This window comes from Nerophis ophidion, linkage group LG03, assembly GCF_033978795.1.
Source record: "Nerophis ophidion isolate RoL-2023_Sa linkage group LG03, RoL_Noph_v1.0, whole genome shotgun sequence".
Lineage (NCBI taxonomy): Eukaryota > Metazoa > Chordata > Actinopteri > Syngnathiformes > Syngnathidae > Nerophis > Nerophis ophidion.
Genome location: NC_084613.1, coordinates 20,324,226 through 20,348,606, shown reverse-complemented (window position 1 = coordinate 20,348,606; position 24,381 = coordinate 20,324,226). Strand labels below are relative to the sequence as shown.

Here is a 24,381-nt window from a genome sequence, read left to right as displayed (position 1 = left end):
AACGTGGTTAAATACGTCATTCTAAGTGGTCTCCGACATCATTTAAACTAGCCTGCCACATCATTTAGTGGGGTCTGGCACTTCTTTTAATGTGGACCGTTACATTATTTATGTGGTCTCCCAAATCATTTAATGTGGTAATCCACGTCATTCTAAGTGGTCCGTGACGTCATTTAAGGTGGCATACCACATAATCTAATGTGGTCTGCCATTCCTTTTTTAAAGTGGCCCTTTACGCTATTTAATTAGGCCTGCCAGATCATTTAGTGTGGTCTGCCACGCCTTTCAATGTGGCCCGTTACATTATTTATGTGGTCTCCCAAATCATTTAATGTGGTAATCCACGTCATTCTAAGTGGTCCGTGACGTCATTTAAGGTGGCATACCACATAATCTAATGTGGTCTGCCATTCCTTTTTTAAAGTGGCCCTTTACGCTATTTAATTAGGCCTGCCAGATCATTTAGTGTGGTCTGCCACGCCTTTCAATGTGGCCCGTTACATTATTTATGTGGTCTCCCAAATCATTTAATGTGGTAATCCACGTCATTCTAAGTGGTCCGCAACGTCATTTAAGGTGGCATACCACATAATCTAATGTGGTCTGCCATTCCTTTTTTAATTTGGCCCGTTACGCTATTTAATTTGGCCTGCCTGATCATTTAGTGTGGTCTGCCACACCTTTCAACGTGGCCCGTTACATTATTTATGTGGTCTCCCAAATCATTTAATGTGGGAATCCACGTCATTCTAAGTGGTCCGCGACGTCATATAAGGTGGCCTACCACATAATCTAATGTGGTCTGCCATTCTTTTTAAAGTGGCCCATTACGCTATTTAATTTGGCCTGCTACATCATTTAGTGTGGTCTGCCACGCCTTTCAATGTGGCCCGTTACATTATTTATGTGGTCTCCCAAATCATTTAATGTGGTAATTCACGTCATTCTAAGTGGTCCGCGATGTCATATAAGGTGGCCTACCACGTTATCTAATGTGGTCTGCCAGTCCTTTTTTAAAGTGGCCCGTTACTCTACTTTATTTGGCCTGCCATATCGTTTAATGTTGTCTGCCACACTTTTAAAAGTATGGTAGCTTTTTTAAAGCTACATTTGTAGGTAATGTATACATCGGAGTCATATTTTCGGACGTGTTGCATGCTCATGTTAGCAGGCTAGCATTTTAAACACTTTTTGATTTTACGAGATTATTTTTTCATTTAAAAGACAAGCATGGATACAATACGAATATGAAGAATCATTTTACTATGTTTTTACTTGAATAAAATCAAGAATGAGAAAGATTTCATAATTTTCAGTGTAACATCTTATTACGAAAAACCTTTTTTTATTTTACGAGGATTTTTTTTTTTTTTTAAAAGAGAAAAAGGCCTTAATTGTATGGAAAAAAGAAAAAGAATAAAGTTGAAATATTTTGGATAAAAAATGTAAACCACAGGATAAAAATGTGTTACCATCAAAAATGTCTAAAAGGAATGTTTAATTCTTACATGACTACATAAAGTATGAATGAAGATGTTTTGGATGATGAGAGGAAATGTATAAATTGTATTATTTTGGGAGATAAGTGCGTCGGTTGAGGTGGGCGGGGTTTGGTGCTAGCGGGGTGTATAATATAGCCAGTAAGAGTCATGGATGCATTACATTCTGGGTAATTCTTACGTTGCGTTTATAATGTGTTACAGAGCCGATGTTCTCCAGAAATGTGTTTGTCATTCTTGTTTGGTGTAGGTTCACAGTGTGGCACATATTAGTAAGAGTGTTAAACTTGTTTATATCACAACCTTCAGTGTAACTTGTATCACCCAGTATGCCTTCCAATCTCGTCTGTGTGACAATAGAAGCAACGAAATGCATGCGTCAATTGAAGATTATTCCAAGCCTTCAGTGCTGAAAATAATAACCATAATAATGATTCTTTTTAATAAATATGCTCTTTGTGATGGTATCCTCACATCACACTCAATTTTGTACTGCATGCCATCGGTAACCGCAGGGGTGTGAAGAGGTATTAAAGTTATTAGCTAGCGCCTGCTTACTATTACCGCATGCCTTGAATAGGTGCAGGAGTGAGAAGAGGTTTTAAGCTAATTAGCGCCCCGGCAGCTATTCAAGGAAATACGGTAGCTGCTTAAATAAGTAAAACATTGAATAAAGCAATATTTGCATCAATCAAACAAGGGGTTCGTAGGAACAGAAGTCGTACGTAAAAAAAAGTTGTGTCTCCGGAGTAGAAGACGGTAAACATTACGTACGCAGTGGTCTTGCTGATGTCTTGGACGCTCTGCAGAGGGTCGATGGTGTCGGGGCAGCGAAGGACGCAGGGAGCGAAGACGATGGCGAGCGCGTTGGCCGACATCCTGTTAGTCTCCTCCTGCAGTGCGATCCTGGGACAAAAACACTTCCTAAATGAAGCCAAAGTTGACCAGCACGCCGTCCATTTGCGCTGTCGAGCGCTTACCTGACCAGGTGGAAGATGAGGCGCTCCAGCGTGCTGAGGTGTGTGCGGCTCAGCTGCTCGATGACCGAGTACACGCCTCGGATCACCTCCCGCTTGTCCACTTGGCCTGGAAACAAGACAAACAGTTCATGCGCCGACATCACAAACGGACCATTTAGAGCAGGTGGAGGCCAAAGTGTGGCAAATTTTTTAACAGCCCGTGGCACAATTGTTAGCATTCTTATAATAGCATGCTAGCCTTTTTTTGCTAATTTTGCAGCGTCAAATGTTTTATTACATGAAGTATTTTGAAGCGCTACACCTCCATTATATTTTGATACTTGATGCATGCTAAAGTTAATAGGCTAGCATTTTAACTAATTTCTAAGGTACACACCTCAGAGTAACACATTTTGGCACGTGACACAGTTATAGTTAGCATTTCAGCATTCTAATAATAGCATGCAACCTTTTATGCTAATTTGCAGCATCAATTGTTTCATTACTTGACGTATGATACTTGTTAGCATGCGAACGTTAATATGCCAGCTTTTTGAATCAAATTTTGTAGCTATACACCGCCATAATATTTTGGTACTTGATGTATGCTAATGCTAGTAGGATAGGATTTTAAACTACATTCTAAGGTACACACCTCAGAGTAAAATATTTTGGTACGTGACATGTCACAGTTAGCATTTCACCATTCTAATGATAGCATGCTAGCTTTTTTTTTTGCTGATTTTGCAGCGTCAAATCTTTTATTACTTAAAGTATGATACCTGTTAGCATGCTAATGTTAATATGCTAGCTTTTTTTAACAACATTTTGTACCTCTACACTTCCATCATATTTTGATACTTGATGCATGCTAAAGTTATTAATAGGCTAGCATTTTAAACTAAATTGTAAGGTCCACACCTCAGAGTAATACATTTTGGGGGGCATGGGCGTGGTTGGGGGGAGTGGTTAAGAGGGGAGGAGTATATTTACAGCTACAAAGTATTTCATATATATATATATATATATATATATATATATATATATATATAAGAAATACTTGACTCTCAGTGAATTCTTGTTATATATATATATATATATAAAATACTTTGTAGCTGTAAATATACTCCTCCTTTCTTAACCACTCCCCCAACCACGCCCCCGCCCCCCAACCACGCCCCCCAAAATGTATTACATTATATATATACATATATGCATATATATATATATATATATATATATATATATATGCATATATATATATATATATATATATATATATATATATATATATATATATATATATATCTAAAAGAAAGACTTGAATTTCAGTGTTCATTTATTTACACATATACACACACATAACTCTCATCTACTCATTGTTGAGTTGAGGGTTGAATTGTCCATCCTTGTTCTATTCGCTGTCACTATTTTTCTAACCATGCTGAACACTCTCTCTAATGAAGCACTGCTGTGTGGCACGCACAAAAGTGCTTTCATCAAATGCACTAGAGTTTGGAATCTTCCATCTTCGTCTCCTTGTTGTGTGCGCAGTTGTGCACTGCACTCTCTAAAAGCCGAGGATGTTATTGTCACATATGCATGTACAGTAGATGGCAGTATTGTCCTGTTAAAGAATGTCCCAACATTGCTCTTTACGGCGAACGAACTGCTTTACGGTAGACGAAAACGTGACTGGTGTTGTTGTGTGTTGTTACCGCGCTGGGAGGACGTTAATGAAACTGTCTAACAATAAACCCACATAAGAAACCAAGGACTCGCCCTCGATCATTCTAGAGTTATAACGTCATTGAGCAAACACGCTGTTTATATTGTGGGAAAGCGGACGTGAAAACAGGCTGTCCTCACTCAGGTCCGCATGGATCTGGAGGGGGCGTGGCCTCCAGCTCCGCCTGAATTTCGGGAGATTTTCAGGAGAAAATTTGTCCCGGGAGGTTTTCGGGAGAGGCGCTGAATTTCGAGAGTCTCCCGGAAAATCCGGGAGGGTTGGCAAGTATGTTAACAGTTAGCCTTTCCGCATTCTAATAATAGCCCTCTAGCTTTTTTTGCAAATTTTGCAGCGTCAAATGTTTTATTACTTGACGTATGATAACTGTTAGCATGCAAGCTTTTTAAAGCTAATTTTTTTAGGTATTCCCCTTAGTCATATTTTGGTACTTAATTCATGCAAACATTAGCAGGCTAAGATTTTTAACTAACTTTGAAGGTACACACCTCAGAGTAATACATTTTGGGACGTGACGCATGTTACAGTTAGCATTTCAGCACTCTAAAAATAGCTTTATAGCTTTTTTTGTGTGCGAATTTTGCAGCGTCAAATAGTTTATTACTTGACAAATGATACCTGTTAGCATGCTGACATTAGTATGCTAGCTTTTTTTAAGCTAATTTGGTAGGTACTGTATACACTCCAGTCATATTTTGGTAATTGACACACGCTAACATTAGCAAGCTAGCATTTTAAATATATTTTTAAGGTACATAGTAACATATTTTGGTGCTTGACACAAGCATAGTTAGCATTTCAACAGGGTAACATTAGCATCTTAGCTTTTTTTTAGCTCATTTAACAGGCATACACCTCAGTGTCATATATTTTGATATTTCACTAAGGCTAGCTGTAAAAGTAGGCTATTGTTAGCATAGTACTGTTAGCATGCTAACTTTTTTTTTCATTTTGCTCATATTTTTTGTTAATTGACGCTATCAAGCCAGCAACCATGAATTGATTAACGTGGACCCTGACTTAAACAAGTTGAAAAACTTATTCGGGTGTTAGCATTTCACTTTGGCTTTGGCTCTTCAGCATTCACACAAAATGATTTACCAAAATTGCATTTTCTAATTCTTTGATAAAAATGCATACATTGTACCGTTTTTGAAGGTGAAAACTACCAAAACGGCCCCCGCATCTTTGGATTTGTCAGCCTGTGGCTCCTTAGTAGAAGAAAATTTGAGCACCGCTGAAAAGGATCACGTGACTCGCTTACCCATGGCTCTGAGGAACTCCTTGTAGAGTTCAAAGGTCATAAGCGGGCTGGGGAGGTCGCGGAGCCACTGCTTGAGCACACTGGCGATGACGTGGATGTTGTAGTCATCCAAGTTCACACTGCTCACATCTGGAACAAGACAAGGTTATCATGGACAATGCAGGAAACAAACAATTCGTGTTTACCATCAAATGTCATATTTTTGATTTCTTCTACAAACTGAGCAAGGTCATGGAATCGTTTATGCGAAGGCGGCACAAAAATCATCAGATAAAAATCACGATCTTGATTCACACTGAAACCTGGATTAAACTAAGGAAGCAACCACAACTCTTGCTAATCATTAGCTTGTTAGCTTCGTTGGTCGCTTATGTGAAGTTACAGGTTGTATACATCACCTCTATTGCGAAAAATAAACTATATTTCTTACAAACATTATTATCACGGTGAAAATTGAGAAAAAGGCTAAAAGCGTGACTTTAAAGCAAAAGAGCAGCAGACGCCAAGGAAACATGCTAACGCTAAACTAGCTTGAAAGGAGAGAAGAATAAATGCTTAGTAATAAAGTTTCAAAAGTGCAGTTGGAAGCGTGTTGCAGTGGAAAGAATGCAGCTATTAAAGCAAAAAATGCAACTGTTGCTGTTTGCTCGTGATGAGCAAATTGATACTAAAATATTGATACCGCCGATACCAGATCTTTATGTTCTAATAATAATTCTCAAATAAAAATATCGATACTTCTCATACTTTAGTTCAGGGGTGTACAAACTCTCTCCACCAAGTTTGAAAAGTCAAAGTATAGGTTGACATATTGATATTTTCTATATTTTATTTTTAAAAAGCTATAAACAGATATTGTGTCAGCTTTGTATTATTAGTGACTAAATATATTATTATTAATCATTCGTTGGAATGTTTCAGCCATTTCTCACTTTTTTTCTTTCTATTTCTTACATTTTTACAGTTTTTTTCCCATGTGAAAGTAGAATTTAAATTATGTTATAATTGTACGATTGTGTAACTGCATAACATAGAGTGTCAAAAATTCTGCCAGTACGAAAAAGATTAATGTTCAGTTACACATTTGCCAGTGTTTAATATGGTTGTTATTTATTGTCATAAGTTAGTATTTTATTTTTTTAATTGACTAATTAAACTTTTTTTAATTTTAAGTATATATTATTTATTTTGAGAGCTTATAATATTTTTTCAAATGTATCAAAAAGTTAGTATTATTTTATTTTTTAAATAACTGACTAAACTTTTTTATATTTTAACTACCGGTATATTTTATTTTAACAGCTTGTAATATTATTTTAATAAATACATGTAAGTTACTATTACTATTTTTTTAATTAACTAATTAAACCTGTAGTACATATTTTTTTTCTTTTGAGAACTTGTAATATTTTTTATATGTATTAAAAAGTTAGTATTTTTTTATTTTTTAAATAACTAACTAAACTTTGTTTATATTTTAACTATATTTTATTTTAAGAGCTTGTAATATATTTTTTAAATGTATTAATGAGTTAGTATTATTGTATTTTTTTTAACCAACTCACTAATTAAACTGTGTTTATATTTTAAGTTTATTGTATTTTTGTTTTGAGAGCTTGTAATATTTTTAAGTATATTAAAAAGTCAGTATTATTTTAATTGGTAATTGACAAACTAATTAAACGTTGTTTATATTTTAAGTATATTTTATTTTTATTTAGAGCTTGTAATGTTTTTTAAATGTATAAATAAGTTACTATTATTTTTTTAATTAATATAACAAAAACACAGTTTAGATAGTTAAGGTATATTTTATTTTTGTTTTGAGAGCTTGTAATATTCTTTAAATGTATAAATAAATTACTTCTTGCCTCAGCTGTGTGATATTTTCATGTCTTTTATATATTTTTATGTTTCTCTTGCTCACATGTGTTTTTTTACCTTATTTTACCTTCGTCCTAAACTGCAAATAACAAATGACTTTTCACAGCAGCACGCTGTAATGCAAGATCACTCAAAAAGGCATCAAGGGCGATTCTGAAGGTTGGCGGAGGAAGTAAAATGGCTCGAGGTTATTTTATTTGGTATCCCCAACCAAACAACATGCATGTAAAGTTTCGAAATATAAGAAAATTGTTGTTGTTTCAGGGGCGAATTCAGTTGTAATAATTGCTGTACCGCTACACACACAAAATCTTAAGATACATAAAGAAATAAAATTTACAGAATATTTAATTGATTGAAAAATGTATCGATTCAAGAAATAAAGGTTTAGTGCAGCCCTATTTACAACAATAAAGTGATGAGTAACTGACACCTAAGTGAGTAAGTGGCCCACTCACTACACTGACACTCTGTTGGTGTTTCATTGAGACGCCATCTGCTGGATTGAAAGAGTTGCTGCAAATCAACGTGTTTGAGTCTCACCTGTGTCCAGCCCTTGACGAAGTTCTTTGATCTTATTGGTGGAGCCCGACTTCCTGTAGATGCCCTCCGTGTAGAGGCCGTGCATCTCAATGTAGTTGATGAGCTTCTCCACCAGTTGGGGCACAGCACGCTCTTCGCTGGTCAGCCTGGAAAGCTCCACGGCGAACTGACGAGGCGACAGCTCGGGATCGTACTTGTTGACACACACAGCAAACACGTTATGGCTTCCACAGGTGGCGCTGGCGGACGGTGGTCTTATCGCGCACGCGTCTATACCTTTTTACTGCACTTGGTGGCCATCTTGGAGCAGCACTTCCTGTGACAGGCGTAGCGACACACTAAAACACACACAAACATTACATAAGAGGTGGCACCTGTAAAGCCCAACTAACTGACTTTACGTGAGTGGCTGTAAAGCCTTTTGTTTTTTTGTGTTTTGTCAACAATGCCACCTATCAGTGTCAGTGAATAGAAAAAGTGTGCCCATAACCACAGAACAGGCAGTGGGAGTTCCGAGTGTTTTTTCACTCACATTTGCAGACGCAGGCTCGGTCCATCATCCAGATGAGGGAGGAGCAGTACTCGCAGTAGGTCGGGATGCTGTACTGGGTCGACTTGAATATGTGGCCGTTATGCTCCTCCACCTGCAGGGGGCAGCAGAGGGGGCATGATGAATGACAAAAATCCCAGTTTCCCACAGCTCAATTTCTAACTTACAATGTCCGTTTCCTTCTTGCGAGGCTTTTTGCGTTCTCGCTTGGCAGCCTGACACACAAGTAAAAGCACAACGGCATGACCAGCGATCAACATTACATATATACACATAAATATATATGTACGTTTTATACACATACATAAATACATTATATACACATACATGTATACATATACACATGCATGTATACACATTAATATATACCTATGCATGTATACACATTAATATGCATGTACACATATATACATACGCATGTATACACGTACATATACACACATACACATACATAAATACATTATATACACATTCATGTATACATACATACACACACATACAGATATTCACTTGGCTGTATACACATATATGTATATAAATACATATACATACATAGATATATTATGTATATATACCGTATATATATAATATACATATTTACATATGCATTTATTTGGCGCAGTGGGAGAATGGCCGTGCGCAACCCGAGGGGCCCTGGTTCAAAATCCCACCTAGTACCAACCTCGTCACGTCCGTTGTGTCCTGAGCAAGACACTTCACCCTTGCTCCTGATGGGGGCTGGTTGGCGCCTTGCATGGCAGCTCCCTCCATCAGTGTGTGAATGTGTGTGTGAATGGGTAAATGTGGAAGTAGTGTCAAAGCGCTTTGAGTACCTTGAAGGTAGAAAAGCGCTATACAAGTACAACCCATTTATCATTTATCATTTATTTATATACTTTCTATATACTAGTATATATAATCTATATTCATATAATTTCTATGTATGACTTTATATATATATATATATATATATATATATATATATATATGTCTTAATTAGATTAACCAGGGAATAGTGCTCGATACCGTGGTAGAGCGCAATATATGTGTGTGTGGGAAAAGTCACGAGACTACTTCATCTCTACAGAACTGTTTCATGAGGGGTTCCCCTCATGAAACAGTTCTGTAAAGATGAAGTAGTCTTCTGATTCCCCCCACACATATATCCATCAATTTTCTACCGCTTATTCCCTTTGGCGTCGCGGGGGCCGCTGGTGCCTATCTCAGCTACAATCGGGCGGAAGGCAGCGTACACCCTGGACAAGTCGCCACCTCATCGCAGGGCCAACACAGATAGACAGACAACATTCACACTCACATTCACACACTAGGGCCAATTTAGTGTTGCCAATCAACCTATCCCCAGGTGCATGTCTTTGGAGGTGGGAGGAAGCCGGAGTACCCGGAGGGAACCCACGCATTCACAGGGAGGACATGCAAGAAAGGGCCCGAGCCCGGGATTGAACCCAGGACTACTCAGGACCTTTGTATTGTGAGGCAGACGCACTAACCCCTCTTTCATTGTGCTGCCATGTGTATATATGTATGTATATATGTATATATATATATATATATATATATATATATATATATATATATATATATGTATGTATGTATGCATGTACACACACACACACACACACACACACACACACACACACACACACACACACACACACACACACACACACACACACACACACACACACACACATTATATTTCTCCTTCTGTCTGCTGCTTTCTCGTCAGCTCCTTAATGAAAGTGGATTTTAAGTTGCAAAATGTTTATTATTGTAACAATTTGGTTGCTAAAGTTAAGGATTTTTGTGATTTCTGATCGTTTGTGAGGACACTAAAATCTCTTCTGTGCTTGTGCGTGTGTTGGCTGAGCAGCGCATACAGTACAGTTGAGCTTTTCTTTGTTGTTTTGGCTTGTTAGTAAAGGGAAAGTTAAACCATCACCTCCTTAAGTTTGTTTGAAGAACAGTACTTTATATTGTGTTGTAAGTGTACAACCCTTCACTAAAATATGGACTTTTGTCAAGGCTGGAACCAATTATTCATATTCACATTGTTTCTCATGGAGAACTAAATTTCATATTTACAAACTCTGTTCAAAAACCAATTAAGTTTGTAAATCGGGGTTCCACTGAAATTTCAAACAAATTTTACGGACTTGGGATTGGGGACTACCTGTTTTATAGAATCACAAACCAGACATTTTTAGGGCTTTTTATGGGTTGGTCCACTGGTCAGGGTTTTTCATCATTCATGGGGCAGCCATTGAACATGCATCCTGTGATTTGCAAAAACAAAGATTTGGTTGTTTTTTTTATTTGGGTTTTCAGTAATATTTATCACTACAGTTGACTTCAAGAACATTCCGGACTTCCGGCTTCCCAGGTTGAGGTAAGAGTCACAGAATTAAAGTTGTCATGATTACATTGTAGGGTTGTACGGTATACCGGTACTAATGCCGCCATACTAATACCGCCATACTAATACCGCCATACTAATACATTAAAAACGGTACTATGCTGCGTCTGAAAAATACCATGCCCTCTTTTTTTCACCGGCATGAGGGCGCGCCGTCGTCACGTCACATTGCTGGTTTTACGAGCAGAAGAGCATGTGCAGCTACGAACAAGCACGGAGTACTTACAAGCAGACACGGTGTGTAGACAGAAAAGTGACAATGGACGCATTTGGGCTTAAAAACTAACGATAAAGGTGAACATAATGCACCAAAACGCCGCTCGGCTATACCTTTAAAACATGGCTGCCTAACTAGCGGCTAACGTCCATCCGCAGTCAGCAGTATTTTAGCTACCTCTAAATAAATAAACATCGCCTCCATGGCGTGGAATAGCAAAAGATGCTTTACTACACACCGTAGGAGGATACAATAACTACCTGCTAACAACAAGCAAATAACCAAATGCCATTGGCGGATCTACACAAACATTGACTGTAATGATTTCAAGCACAAGAGCGTATTTAGTCGATACTACAAAGATTACATCGTCATTTTTTTTATTGTCACAAAATATTTTGTTAAAAAAAAAAAAAGTTATATATATATATATATATATATATATATGTATATAAATATATATATATATATATATTAGGGCTGGGCAATGATTAAAAATTTTAATCAAAGTTAATCGCACAATTTGTCCGATTAATCGCGATTAACTGCATTTTATACGCAAAACCCAATAATGAATTCAAAAGTAGTGTGTAGTGCACCTTTATTGGAATATTCTCCCACATGAACAAAAGCGCCAAAACATTTGTTGTGCAAACACAATTTAAATCAGTTCTTGTTAAACAGTAGCAGTTAAATAGCATATTTTATGAAAATCAACTTAAAAAATGTAAATACAAACATTTAAGCTTATTGCCACTGCCAGGGTATTTAAGTTATCCTGTTTGTTATGGAAAATAAATATAATCTACATACAAATTTCTGAGCCACAATCATAACATCTGAACAGGCAATTTCTGAGGTAACAGCAGAAATTTTTTTTTTTATCAGGATCTTATGTTTAAAAAACCTATATTATAGGTAGTGGGCTGTTTTAGGGAATTTTTGATCAAATTATCCGTAGTAGCAATATTAATAATGTTGTGTTTATTCTGTGTAGTGCACTTAGAATAATTATGACCATATCTAGGACTTGATATGATGGGAATTTTCCGATTGTTTGCTTGGTGCTTTGATAAACTGAACGCATCATATACATGGTACTATATTGTGATGTTATGAGCCAGGGGAAAAAAGAACTACCCTACCCGGCATGCAACAGGAGTGACGAGCATGCGCGGTAGCCCGGTATAGGTTGTGTGTCGCCATGACGGCATCTTGTATGTTGTGATATGCACGCTCTGAAAGTAAACGTTAAGAACTCAGCCAACACTCCTCGTCTGCATTATTCATAAATAGACAGACAACACATATACTGCTGCTTCACACGCCGCTGGATGTAGCCGGCAAAGCATTCCCATGCTAGCTAGCCGGTCTAGCAAACACGCGTCATTCAGTCCAAAACGGCCCGATCTATCCACATTCAGAATTGTCTGGCGGTCGAAAGTGATCCCGGAGTGACCACGCTGTAAGCCAGCCATGAAATTTGCAGAATTGTCCGATATTTTTGCCAAATGTTCCATCTTTACCAAGAGCCCCTCGAAGCTGAAGCTTATCCGGGCGACGCCATCTTGTTAAGAAAAGGCGTTAACAAAATAAAAGTATGTAAATAACATATGCAAATGTGCGATAAAATAATTGTCGGCGTTAATAGATTGATGAGTTAACTCGTAATTAATTTGCCCACCTCTAATATATATATATATACATACAGTATATATACATATATACGTACATATATATATATATATATATATATATATATATATATACAAACATATATATAAATATATACATATATATATATATATACATATATACACACATACATATATATACACACATATATATATATATATACATACACATACATACATATATATACATATATACATACATATACACATATATATACATACATATACACATATATATACATACATATACATGTATATATACATACATGTGGCGACTTGTCCAGGGTGTACCCTGCCTTCTGCCCGATTGTAGCTGAGATAGGCGTCAGCGCCCCCCGTGACCCCGAAAGGGAATAAGCGGTAGAAAATGGATGGATGGATGTATATATATATATATATATATATATATATATATATATATATATATATATATATATATATAAACTCAAGAAACACGTCCCTGGACTCATGAGAACTCCAATTATGACCAATGTATGATCCTGTAACTACTTGGTATGGGTTTCATACCATAATTTGTGGTATAATCCAAAACTAATGTAAAGTATTAAACAACAGCAGAATAAGTGATTATTAAATTTTAACAGAAGTCTAGATAGAAAAAGTTAATACAGAAAGAAAGCAAATAACAATAAATGAACAAGTAGAAAACAATCCATCATAATTTTGACAACATAATAATAAATTGAGTAATGACACAATAAGTTACTGCATACGTCAGCAGCCAAATTCGGAGCTTTTGTTTGCTTACTTGCTATAAAAGACAAGTTTTATTGGTATGTTCACTATTTTATTTAAGGCCAACATTTTTCTTTGATTGCAATAAGAAACATATGTTTCATGTATTGTAAGATTTTTTTGTTAAAATAATTTTTTTGTGTATCAAAATACATTTTGATACCGGTACAACCCTATTACATTGTCATGTCTGTCAGGTTGATTTCTTTCATTTCCGATGAACCACTTACCCGGCCGATGGTTCCCTCCATGGGTTTGTACTCGGTCATGAACTCATCCAGGAAAACCTTGAAGGTGTTCACCCACACCTTCACGGGCGACTCGCTCCAGTCCCGCTGCTCCAGCCGCATGGTCTTCTCCAGGATGTGCTCAAACAGGGCGTAGAGGTCCTTGTAACGGATACTCTTCCCGTCGTCCATCTGGTGGTCAGGACGAGGACGTGCGACATGTTGACATCAAACATGGCCGCAGTCACATGTCAGGGTTAGACTGCGGAGGACTCACAGCCAGGGCGGTGGAGTACGAGTTGAAGATGTTTATCCTGAACTCCTTCAGCGCTTTCTTGAAGACCACGTCCACCATGGTGTCCTTCTTCCCGTTTTCACTCTCCAGGTCAGCGATCTGCGAGCACAAACATTTTTTAGGTCAACATCTGCACAGAAAGCTGTAGTAGTAATCCCACTAATTCTAAAAAAAAAAAAAAAAACAACACATTTGAACTTTCACGGTATCATGTTAGACCCGCTCGACATCCATTGCTTTCCTCCTCTCCAAGGTTCTCATAGTCATCATTATCACCAACGTCCCACTGGGTGTGAGTTTTCCTTGCCCTTATGTGGGCCTACCGAGGATGTCGTAGTGGTTTGTGTTGTGGTTTGTGCAGCCCTTTGAGACACTAGTGATTTAGGGCTATATAAGTAAACATTGATTGATTGACATTTGTTTTTGTTGGGCTATGGCGCCATCTTTTGGATGAGTTCCCTCACTGCAGGTGCTGCTGGGGGAATGCCTAAAGTGTTTCCTGCTTTTTAAAGCTTTGAACTGGAAGTAGAAGTGCCATTCTGTCTTCTAATCGTCCATAGCGTTTCTCCTCGTATGGATTCTTTATTCATCACTCAAGCAATGTTCATAAGTTTTTACTGACTACAAATTTGTCATTTCTGTTGGAGTGTTCTCATGCATTTTTGTACGTGCTATCATAATATAAAGAAGCTAACGTCGTTAGCTTTAGCTAATATGCTAACACGTTTGCGAGTGTTTGTGTTAATATTAATAACTTACAAGGGCATTCTGTTTGTATTGTTCCACTTTCACAAATCCCTCAGTAAATTCACCAGGACGTCACCGTGGAGTTACTGAGTCTGTTTAGCTGATTGGAGACGATGACTATTGTTTTGTTTGATCAGCCGTTTTACTGCCGTGTTACAATCAATCATCCATCCATTTTCTACGGCTTGTACCTTTCGCGGTCGCGGGGGTTGCTGGAGCCTATCTCAGCTGCATTCGTGCGGTAGTCGGGGTACACCCTGGACAAGTCGCCACCTCATCGCAGGGCCAACACAGACAGACAATATTCACACTCACATTCACTACTTGTACTGATACTCCTACCATAACTACTGTGACTTAATGTGCAACTTAATTGTCTTGTAATTAATGTACATCAGAGCTATTCCTTTTGTTTGTATTTTTGTACTTAGTATATTAGATTCTGCAACTAGTGTTTGGATCCCACTGTACGCAATATCTGAAGAGCATGGAAAAAAGCATTTCACTGTGGTGTACTCTGCATGTGACGAATAAACTTTGAATCTTGAACCACATTCACACACTCGGGCCAATTTAGTGTTGCCAATCAACCTATCCCCATGTGCATATTTTTGGAGGTGGGAGGGAGCAATCAATCGAGCTTTATTGCAGAATCCAACGTCCAAGTTGACATGCAATCACATACAGTACATAGAACAAAGAATACAGTATAAAATGCATTATCACATAATATTATATGATAATATAACACCGTTTGGAAACAATTAAGGGATGTAAATAAACATTTACTAAATATTTCAGCATAAATGACTAATTCATATATATATATATATATATATATATATATATATATATATATATATATATATATATATATATATATATATATATACATATATATATATATATATATATATATATATATCTGCATTTTATAGCAAAGTGCGTCTACTTTTTTACCCCTAAAATTCAGTGGGTGCGCTCTATAGTCCGGAAAATACGTTGTACTATTTTCTCTAGTTTAATGGTGTCATGATGTACCAGTCAGGAGGGAAAGTAAAGGAAAATGCAGAGAAAACACGTCAAGCTAACTTTACGTTTTGATACCCGTCAAGGCGGTGCAACCTAGGTGGACAAAAGCATAAGTTCAGAGATTGCTTTTGCCTTCGGATAGCTCGGTTCACTCTCTCCAGTGCTGGGATTGCTATTGTTTGTACTTACTCCTGATTTGTAAAATACATTGTTTAACTTCAATTCTAGTCACTTCTCATCATTTTAGACAACCTCCAACAAAAAGATTTTGGGTGGACTCCCCCAAATAATATGTACCGTATTTTTCGGAGTATAAGTCGCGCTGGAGTATAAGTTGCACCTGCCGAAAATGCATAATAAAAAAGGAAAAAAACATAGATATAAGTCGCACTGGAGTATACAGTAAGTCGCATTTTTGGGGGGAAATTTATTTGATAAAACCCAACACCAAGAATAGACAATTGAAAGGCAAATTAAAATAAATAAAGAATAGAGAACAGGCTGAATAAGTGTACGTTATATGACGCATAAATAACAAACTGAAAAGGTGCCTGGTATGTTAACGTTACATATTATGGTAAGAGTCTTTCAAATAACTATAACATATAGAACATGCTATACGTTTACCAAACAATCTGTCACTCCTAATCGCTAAATCCCATGAAATCTCATACGTCTAGTCTCTTACGTGAATGAGCTAAATAATGTTATTCGATATTTTACAGTAATGTGTTAATAATTCCACACATAGGTCGCTCCTGAGTATAAGTCGCATCCCTGGCCAAACTATGAAAAAAACTCCGAATTATAGTCAGAAAAATACGGTGCCTCAAAAATTAAAACTTTTCATTTACAAGCGCCTTTCAGAAAATAATGGATAAACAAGGCAACACTATATAAAAAATATTTCAAATATTATAAAGTATGAAGCAAATGACGGGACGTAAACAGATTATTGTGACCTTCTTGAGGAGGAAGTCATTCATGGTGCGATAGTCATGGGCTGAGGTGAGGATGTGCAGTGCATCGTTCTGCCACTGGGTGGGTTCCAGAGCAATGCTGCTGATCTTCACGCTGCGCCGTCGTTTCATCTTGGGAGAAGGCTCCTTGTTCTCCTTACTGTCCCGCACACTCCCGGGAGGAACGACATCCAGGTCTGGACTGTGAGGTGGAGACGGGCCATCTGACGGACAGACGCGGAGAAAATTTTTTTTAATAATCTGACTAACATATGGGGGGCAACAAGTATAGATGACAACATAGAAATTCCGTTTTCTTCCAATCCAGTGTCATTAATTTTTAATCATACGCAGCTGAGATAGGCTCCAGCACCCTCTGCTACCCCAAATGGGACAAGCGGTAGAAAATGGATGAATGGATGGCTATTTCAAATGATACGTTTGAAAATGGTACGGGTCTCATGGCCTTGAAATAACTTGTGGAATAGAAAATAAGCTGAAGATAAGAATACATGAAGAATGAAAGCTGAACACAAGTTGAATAAAAGCAGAACATAAGAACATAAGCAGAACAGAAGAAAAAGAACAAGAAAAAAAATCTAAGCAGAACATCCATCCATCCATGTTCTACCGCTTATTCCCTTTCGGGGTCGAGGGGGGCGCTGGCGCCTATCTCAGCTACAATCGGGCGGAAGGCGGGGTACACTCTGGACAAGTCGCCACCTCATCGCAGGGCCAACACAGATAGACAGACAACATTCACACTCACATTCACACACTAGGGCCAATTTAGTGTTGCCAATCAACCTATCCCCAGGTGCATGTCTTTGGAAGTGGGAGGAAGCCGGAGTACCCGGAGGGAACCCACGCATTCACGGGGAGAACATGCAAACTCCACACAGAAAGATCCCGAGCCTGGATTAGAACCCAGGACTGCAGGACCTTCGTATTGTGAGGCAGACGCACTAACCCCTCTCCCACCGTGAAGCCCTAAGCAGAACATAAAAAGACAAAAATACAATAAGTAGAACACAACCTGACACACAAGGACATAAGTGGACCATAAGAAGAACATAAAAAAAACAGGAAGAATATATGAAGAATATGTTGATCCTGAGCTCCTAGGCCACCTACTCAGTGGCCTAGTAGTTAGAGTGTCCGCCCTGAGATCGGTAGGTTGTGAGTTCAAACCCTGGCCGAGTCATATGAAAGACTATAAAAATGGAACCCATTATTTGCCTGCTTGGTTCTCAGCATCAAGGGTTGAAATTGGGGGTTAAATCACCAAAAATGATTCCTAGGCGTGGCAACGCTGCTGCCCACTGCTCCCCTCACCTCCTTAAGGTGTGATCAAGGGGATGGGTCAAATGCAAAGGACAAATTTCACCACACCTAGTGTGTGTGTGACAATCAATGGTACTTTAACGTTACTTTGCTAAGAGGAACATAAGAAGAACATGAGAATAACATAAGCATGGGAAGACCATAAAAAAGATTTAAAAAAAGAATATAACATGAGAATAACATAAGGACATGAGAAGAACATAAAAAACAATAATAAGAACATGAGAAGAACATAAAAAAAACAAAAGAAGATGAGAAGCAGATAAGAACATGAGAAGAACATAAGAAATACATAAAATCATCAAAAGAACATAAGAAAAACTAAGCACATGAACAGAACATACGAACAACATAAGAACATGAGGAGAGCAATAGAAGAATATGAAAAGAAGATAAAAAAACATGAGAAGAATGTAATAATAACATGAGAATAACATAAGAACATGAGAAAACATGAAAAGAACATAAGAAAAACATAACAAGAACATAAGAAAAATATGAGAAGAACAATAAAAAATGTAAGAAAATGAAAAGATCATAAGAACATGAAAATAACATAAGAAAAACATAACAAGAAAACGAGAAGAACATAAGACAAACATAAGAAGAACTTGAGAAGAACATCAGAAGAACCGAGGAAGTCGTTGTGGCTTGGGCAGCCCTCTGAGACACTTGTAATTTAGGGCTATATAAATAAACATTGATTGATTGACTGAAGAACACCTCACCATGCATCTCACCAGCATCCCCCCTGCTGGCCGCCTTGTCCAGGATGACTTTTTTCTCGCTGTGTTTGGTTTTACTCCAGAACCGCATCTTCCCTCTCATCCTGCAGAAAACAAATCCGATTGACATGAGGAAAAAGTCATTAACTAACTAGAATGCATTAACTATGAACATTGTGTCATAACACTGATAGTTGTGGGTCTGCATTATATTCATGATATTTCACATTCATACCTTCCATCCTGACTGGAGGTTTTCCTCAGCACCTCCACTTTGCCCAGGTCACCTGACGACATTGTTTTATGGATCTTCTTCTGATCCTTGTGAGGATCCTGCGAGGGGAAAAGAACACCAGACCTGATAAAGTGTTATAGTAACATATTTAATATTAATCTCGTTTCATGCTGCAGTCTCCATACTCAGTGTTGGATTAGTGACAAAGAAGGTGCACAGGAAGTGAAGCTCCTGCTTTTGAGCGTGGTTAGTTTTCAAATTTGAACCATTCGAGCATGCAGGAGCAAAATCGGAGGTTGCGCAGACACCGCATTCTCGCCGTCCAAAGTCCGCTTTCAAGCAGAGAAACGTTTGTTGGTCAAAGAGTCCAGTAGGGGTGAGTTTAGCGATGTTAAAAGGCTCCGCCCCCCCCAGCCGCATGACCCGAAGGGTTGGAGCAAGTGGCGGAAACAGGTCAGGGGGACCATTTACCGTCTCGGAGTCACTCTGATAGTCCGCCTCGGGGGGTTGGGCGCGTGAGGGCGACAGGGAGGGGGACAGCGTGCGGGAGTGGGCGGGGACGTAGTATTGGTCGTCGTCATCGTCCGACTGCGTCGCTCTCTCAGAGTTGCAGCGCGTGAGGAAGTCGGCGCGCGTCCGGGACATGCGCGCTTTCTTTTTGGGGCCCGGGCGGCCCACCTGCTGCCGGGCAACCACAGGAACGTCAGACCTCAAGTTTAAAACGCTGATGCAAGAAAGCTCAGCTCCTCTTCTCAAGACCGGAACCTAACTCCGGAACTTTCAAGTCAAAACAAGGAGTGGACTGACAGCCAATCAGCAGGGACCAAAAGACTGCAACTCTTCGTCAAGATCAAACATTTTAAGACGACTGTCACTCATTTCAATCACTGGGTTCTTCCTCGGCTCCTGGGGTAAAGACACAAAACACTGCATCTCGCAAAGAGGCTTACCTCTCTGGTTCTGGATCCAGCAGACTGGGGATCATCTCTGAACATGGACAAGGATCTTTCCTGGTTGACCAAATCCTTATCTGACCTGGAAAAAACACTCCCGTTTAAAGTCTGACAGCATTGACACTTCTTTCATAGATCTGGACCCCCCAAAAATATGTCTTCAGGTAAAATTCCCACCAAAATAGGCAGAGTGGTCACTTTATAGCTTTGTTTTCTAAAAGACTTTCAGCACATATTATGGAACGCCCACTTTTATCTCCAAAGTGAGGGCGGGACTATTGACGTCTTAATGAAAGGAAGGCTGCCTTCTGTTCTGGCGATGCAAGAAAAAAGCAAACAGCTGAGACGTGACATATTCAAGGCAAAAAAATGCGTACAAGAACAAAATAGAACGCAAATATTTTAGTGGCAACATACAACAAGCTTGGGAGGATCTAAATACAAAACAAATAAGCAATGACACACTCCTTCAAACATTAGTGAGTGTTTTGCTAATGATTTGAATGACATATTTTGTAGATTTGATCAAGTGGAAGCTAAACCAGAATGTGATGAGCTCTGGAAACATCTCCCGGCAGGAGCGCAAACAACCATCACTGAGGATGCTGTGGTTCAAAGTATTCTTAAACTGAAGCCAATCAAGGCTACTGGCTCAGAAAGCCTGAAAACCAGTCTACGTAAACTGTGCTTCCCAGCTGAAAGGAGACTTTTTCAAAGCTCTTTAATTTCCTTCTTGTCATAGTTGTGCCCAAACCTCGGAAAAGTTCCATTATTATATTACTGATGTTTTCCTCAGGATGCTTGAGGAAAAGCTGCAAGAGCACGAGGAAACAAAAGGCTATGACGTGTATGGAGTTAGACTAATCCATTCCTTTGTCTCCAGCAGGTTAGACCACAGAAATGGCCCTCTCACTTGGCTCTCTAAATGAGCTGTATAGCAGCTGCAGTGTATTAAAAATGCTGCTGCTCGAGTCCTGACTAGAACCAGGAAATACGACCGTATAAGTCCAGTGCTCAGGTCACTCCACTGGCTTCCTGTTGCTCAGAGAATAGACGTTAAAACCACTCTTCTTGTGTACAATTCTTGTCATGATCCTGTGCCTAAGTGCGTCTCTGACATGTTAGAACCATATGAACCATCTCAACCTTTTAGAACCTCAGGGAGTGGTCTCCTGCTGGTGCCCAAAGTCCGGAGCAGACACGGTGAAGTTGCCTTTCAGTTTAATGCTCCTGAAATCTGGAATAGTCTTCCTGAGATGTGAGACGGGCCTCAAAATTGTGAAGGTTCAAATCCAGCCTGAAAACACTTTTATTTAATTGTGCATATAACAACTGAATATATTGTATCTACACTATTTAATTTGGATTTGAATGATGATTAATTTAAATTTTCTGTAAAGCACTAAAATTGCCCTGTTGTACAAACCCCGTTTCCATATGAGTTGGGAAATTGTGTTAGATGTAAATAAAAACAGAATACAATGATTTGCAAATCCTTTTCAACTCATTCAGTTGAAAGCACTACAAAGACAAGATATTTGATGTTCAAATTCATAAACTTTATTTATTTTCTGTAAATAATAATTAAGTTAGAATGTCATGGCGGCAACACGTGCCAAAGTAGTTGGGAAAGGGCATGTTCACCACTGTGTTACATCACCTTTTCTTTTAACAACACTCAATAAACGTTTGGGAACTGAAGAAACTAATTGTTGAAGCTTTGAAAGTGGAAGTCTTTCCCATTCTTGTTTTATGTAGAGCTTTAGTCGTTCAACAATCCGGGGTCCCCGCTGTCGTATTTTACGCTTCATAATGTGCCACACATTTTCCATGGGAGACAGGTCTGGACGGCAGGCGGCGCAGGAAAGTACCCACACTCTTTTACTACGAAACCACGCTGTTGTAACACTTGGCTTGGCATTGTCTTGCTGAAATAAGCAGGGGCGTCCATGATAACGTTGCTTGGTTGACAACATATGTTGCTCCAAAACCTGTATGGACCATTCAGCATTAATGGTGCCTTCACAGATGTGTAAGTTACCCATGCCTTGGGCACTTATACACCCCCATACCATCACAGATGCTGGCTTTTGAACTTCGCGCCTATAACAATTCGGATGGTTATTTTCCACTTTGTTCCGGAGGACACCACGTGCACAGTTTCCCCAAAAATTTTTAAATGTGGACTCGTCAGACCACACAACACCTATCCACTTTGCATCAGTCCATCTTAGATGAGCTCGGGCCCAGCAAAGCCAGCGGCGTTCCTTGGTGTTGTTGATGAATGGGTTTTGCTTTGCATAGCAGAGTTTTAACTTGCACTTACAGATGTAGCGACCAACTGTAGTTACTGACAGTGGTTTTATGAAGTGTTCCTGAGCCCATGTGGTGATATCCTTTACACACTGATGTCTGTTTTTGATGCAGTACCGCCTGAGGGCTCAATGGTCCGTAGTATCATGGCTTACGTGGAGTGATTTCTCCAGATTCTCTGAACCTTTTGATGATTTTACGGACCGTAGATGGTAAAATCCCTAAATTCCTTGCAATAGCTCGTTGAGAAATGTTGTTCTAAAACTGTTCGACAATTTGCTTACATTTTGGTGACCCTCGCCCAATCCTTGTTTGTGAATTACTTAGCATTTCATGGAAGCTGCTTTTATACCCAATCATGGCACCCACCTGTTCCCAATTAGCCTGCACACCTGTGGGATGTTCCAAATAAGTGCTTGATGAGCATTCCTCAACTTTATCAGTATTTATTGCCACCTTTCCCAACTTCTTTGTCACGTATAGCTGGCATCAAATTCTAAAGTTAATGATTGTTTGCAAAAAAAAAAATGTTTATCAGTTTGAACATTAAATATGTTGTCTTTGGAGCATATTCAACTGAATATGGGTTGAAAATGATTTGAAAATGATTGTATTCCGTTTATATTTACATCTAACACAATTTCCCAACTCATATGGAAATAGGGTTTGTACAAACTGAGTTCTAAAAGTCAACTTAAAGAGCAAAGAAGTGCGGAAATTGTATTTATTTTTTGCTAATGTTGTTAACCATACCCGTTTTTAAGTAATCATGGACCAGGGCGACAAAACATGCAATTAAGTGATCAAAATAGTGATCTGGATGCTATGGGTCCTTTTAGGTTTTAACTCTGTAAACGAACTGAGAGCAGGTTAGGCGGCTGTGACTTACTTGGAAAAGGGCAACTTGCGTCTGGGTGGTGAGAACACGGTGGTTGATGGTTTCTCTGTCATGTTTACTATCACTGTCTGCGCAGAACTTTTCTTCTGGGCTTTGGGTGGTTTGGTGTCCAGGACCGGGCTCTGAGCCGCCTGCCTGGGCGGCACGGCATTCCTCTCTTGTTGAACCGTGAGAATTGGAGGAAGACTGGGTTTTGTCTCCAAGGTGATGTGAATGCCCACCTCGGAGGGGCAAAGCCCAGGCAATTCTGGACTCGGTGAACGCGGGGCTGAAAATGTCATCTGAGAAGACTTTCCTTTCTCAAAACTGTCCCGCTGGGGCGGTGTAGTCCTTGAGGACGGAGGTGGTTCAATCGAAGATTTGACGTCCAAACCTGAAATGTGGGTCAACGGGGAATTTGGTTGAGACACCTCTTCTGGAGTTTGGGGTACCAGAGCTCCTTCTTCCACAGGACTCTCTTTCTGCATACTGATCAAGACCACAACAGGCCTTCGAGATGCAGACTCTCTTCTCTCGTAAGATTTATTAGGGCTTTCAGATTTTGCTTCTCGAACTGGACTTTGATCAGATGCGAAGTAAAAAGTTGCTCTTGGACTCCCAGTCCTGCAAGGTGAGTCCACCTTGGGCTTTTCGTTATGGTTGGAATCCCTCACTGGCTCTTGCGCTTGACTATCCATCCAGGATTGTTCCTGAGGTGCAAAACCTGCTGAACCTTCTGTCTCCATATCCTCGATAGAGAGCCGCTCCAACGTATCACGTGTAGCAAGACACCCGAGAGGTGAAGGTCTGCAAGGGTCCTCCAGAGGTCCCGCCTCTTCTTGAGTAGGGGTTTCCACACTGGTGGTGCGAACTTTGAGAAGTTCCAAGCTGAACTGAGCCTGCTCCAGTTCTCTCATCCGCCTGCTCTCTCTCTTGGATCGGGTCTTGTGACTGGCCTCGTCGATACCCCAGCTCGGATCTGAGTCTTTGCCAACATCGACGGCAAAAAGTGCAGAATCTTCTGTCGGTTCTCCCGGGAGAATCTGCACACTTTCCTGTTCTGATGAGGTGAAGTCATGAATAATGGAGGTTTGCTGCTTCAGTTCTTGGAACCTAAACATGAG

General features: G+C 39.2%; 1 protein-coding gene across 7 annotated transcripts in view; it reads right to left on the bottom strand.

The window, feature by feature from the left end:
* LOC133549287 (unconventional myosin-IXa-like) overlaps window positions 1-24,381 on the bottom strand; it is a 244,584-nt gene that overhangs the window by 17,090 nt on the left and 203,113 nt on the right. For 6 of the 7 annotated variants that reach the window (XM_061894536.1, XM_061894538.1, XM_061894537.1 and 3 more), the window contains 15 exons: window positions 23,270-24,370; window positions 20,065-20,149; window positions 19,586-19,795; window positions 19,115-19,212; window positions 18,883-18,983; window positions 16,814-17,034; window positions 14,055-14,171; window positions 13,781-13,969; window positions 8,614-8,661; window positions 8,429-8,540; window positions 8,173-8,234; window positions 7,897-8,089; window positions 5,470-5,598; window positions 2,480-2,585; window positions 2,274-2,405 (listed from right to left, as the gene is read on the bottom strand). In XM_061894536.1, the coding sequence (XP_061750520.1) occupies window positions 2,274-2,405; window positions 2,480-2,585; window positions 5,470-5,598; window positions 7,897-8,089; window positions 8,173-8,234; window positions 8,429-8,540; window positions 8,614-8,661; window positions 13,781-13,969; window positions 14,055-14,171; window positions 16,814-17,034; window positions 18,883-18,983; window positions 19,115-19,212; window positions 19,586-19,795; window positions 20,065-20,149; window positions 23,270-24,370 (2,904 nt within the window). The remainder of the gene's footprint in view (window positions 1-2,273; window positions 2,406-2,479; window positions 2,586-5,469; window positions 5,599-7,896; window positions 8,090-8,172; window positions 8,235-8,428; window positions 8,541-8,613; window positions 8,662-13,780; window positions 13,970-14,054; window positions 14,172-16,813; window positions 17,035-18,882; window positions 18,984-19,114; window positions 19,213-19,585; window positions 19,796-20,064; window positions 20,150-23,269; window positions 24,371-24,381) is intronic. The other variant, XM_061894541.1, reaches the window with a different exon arrangement.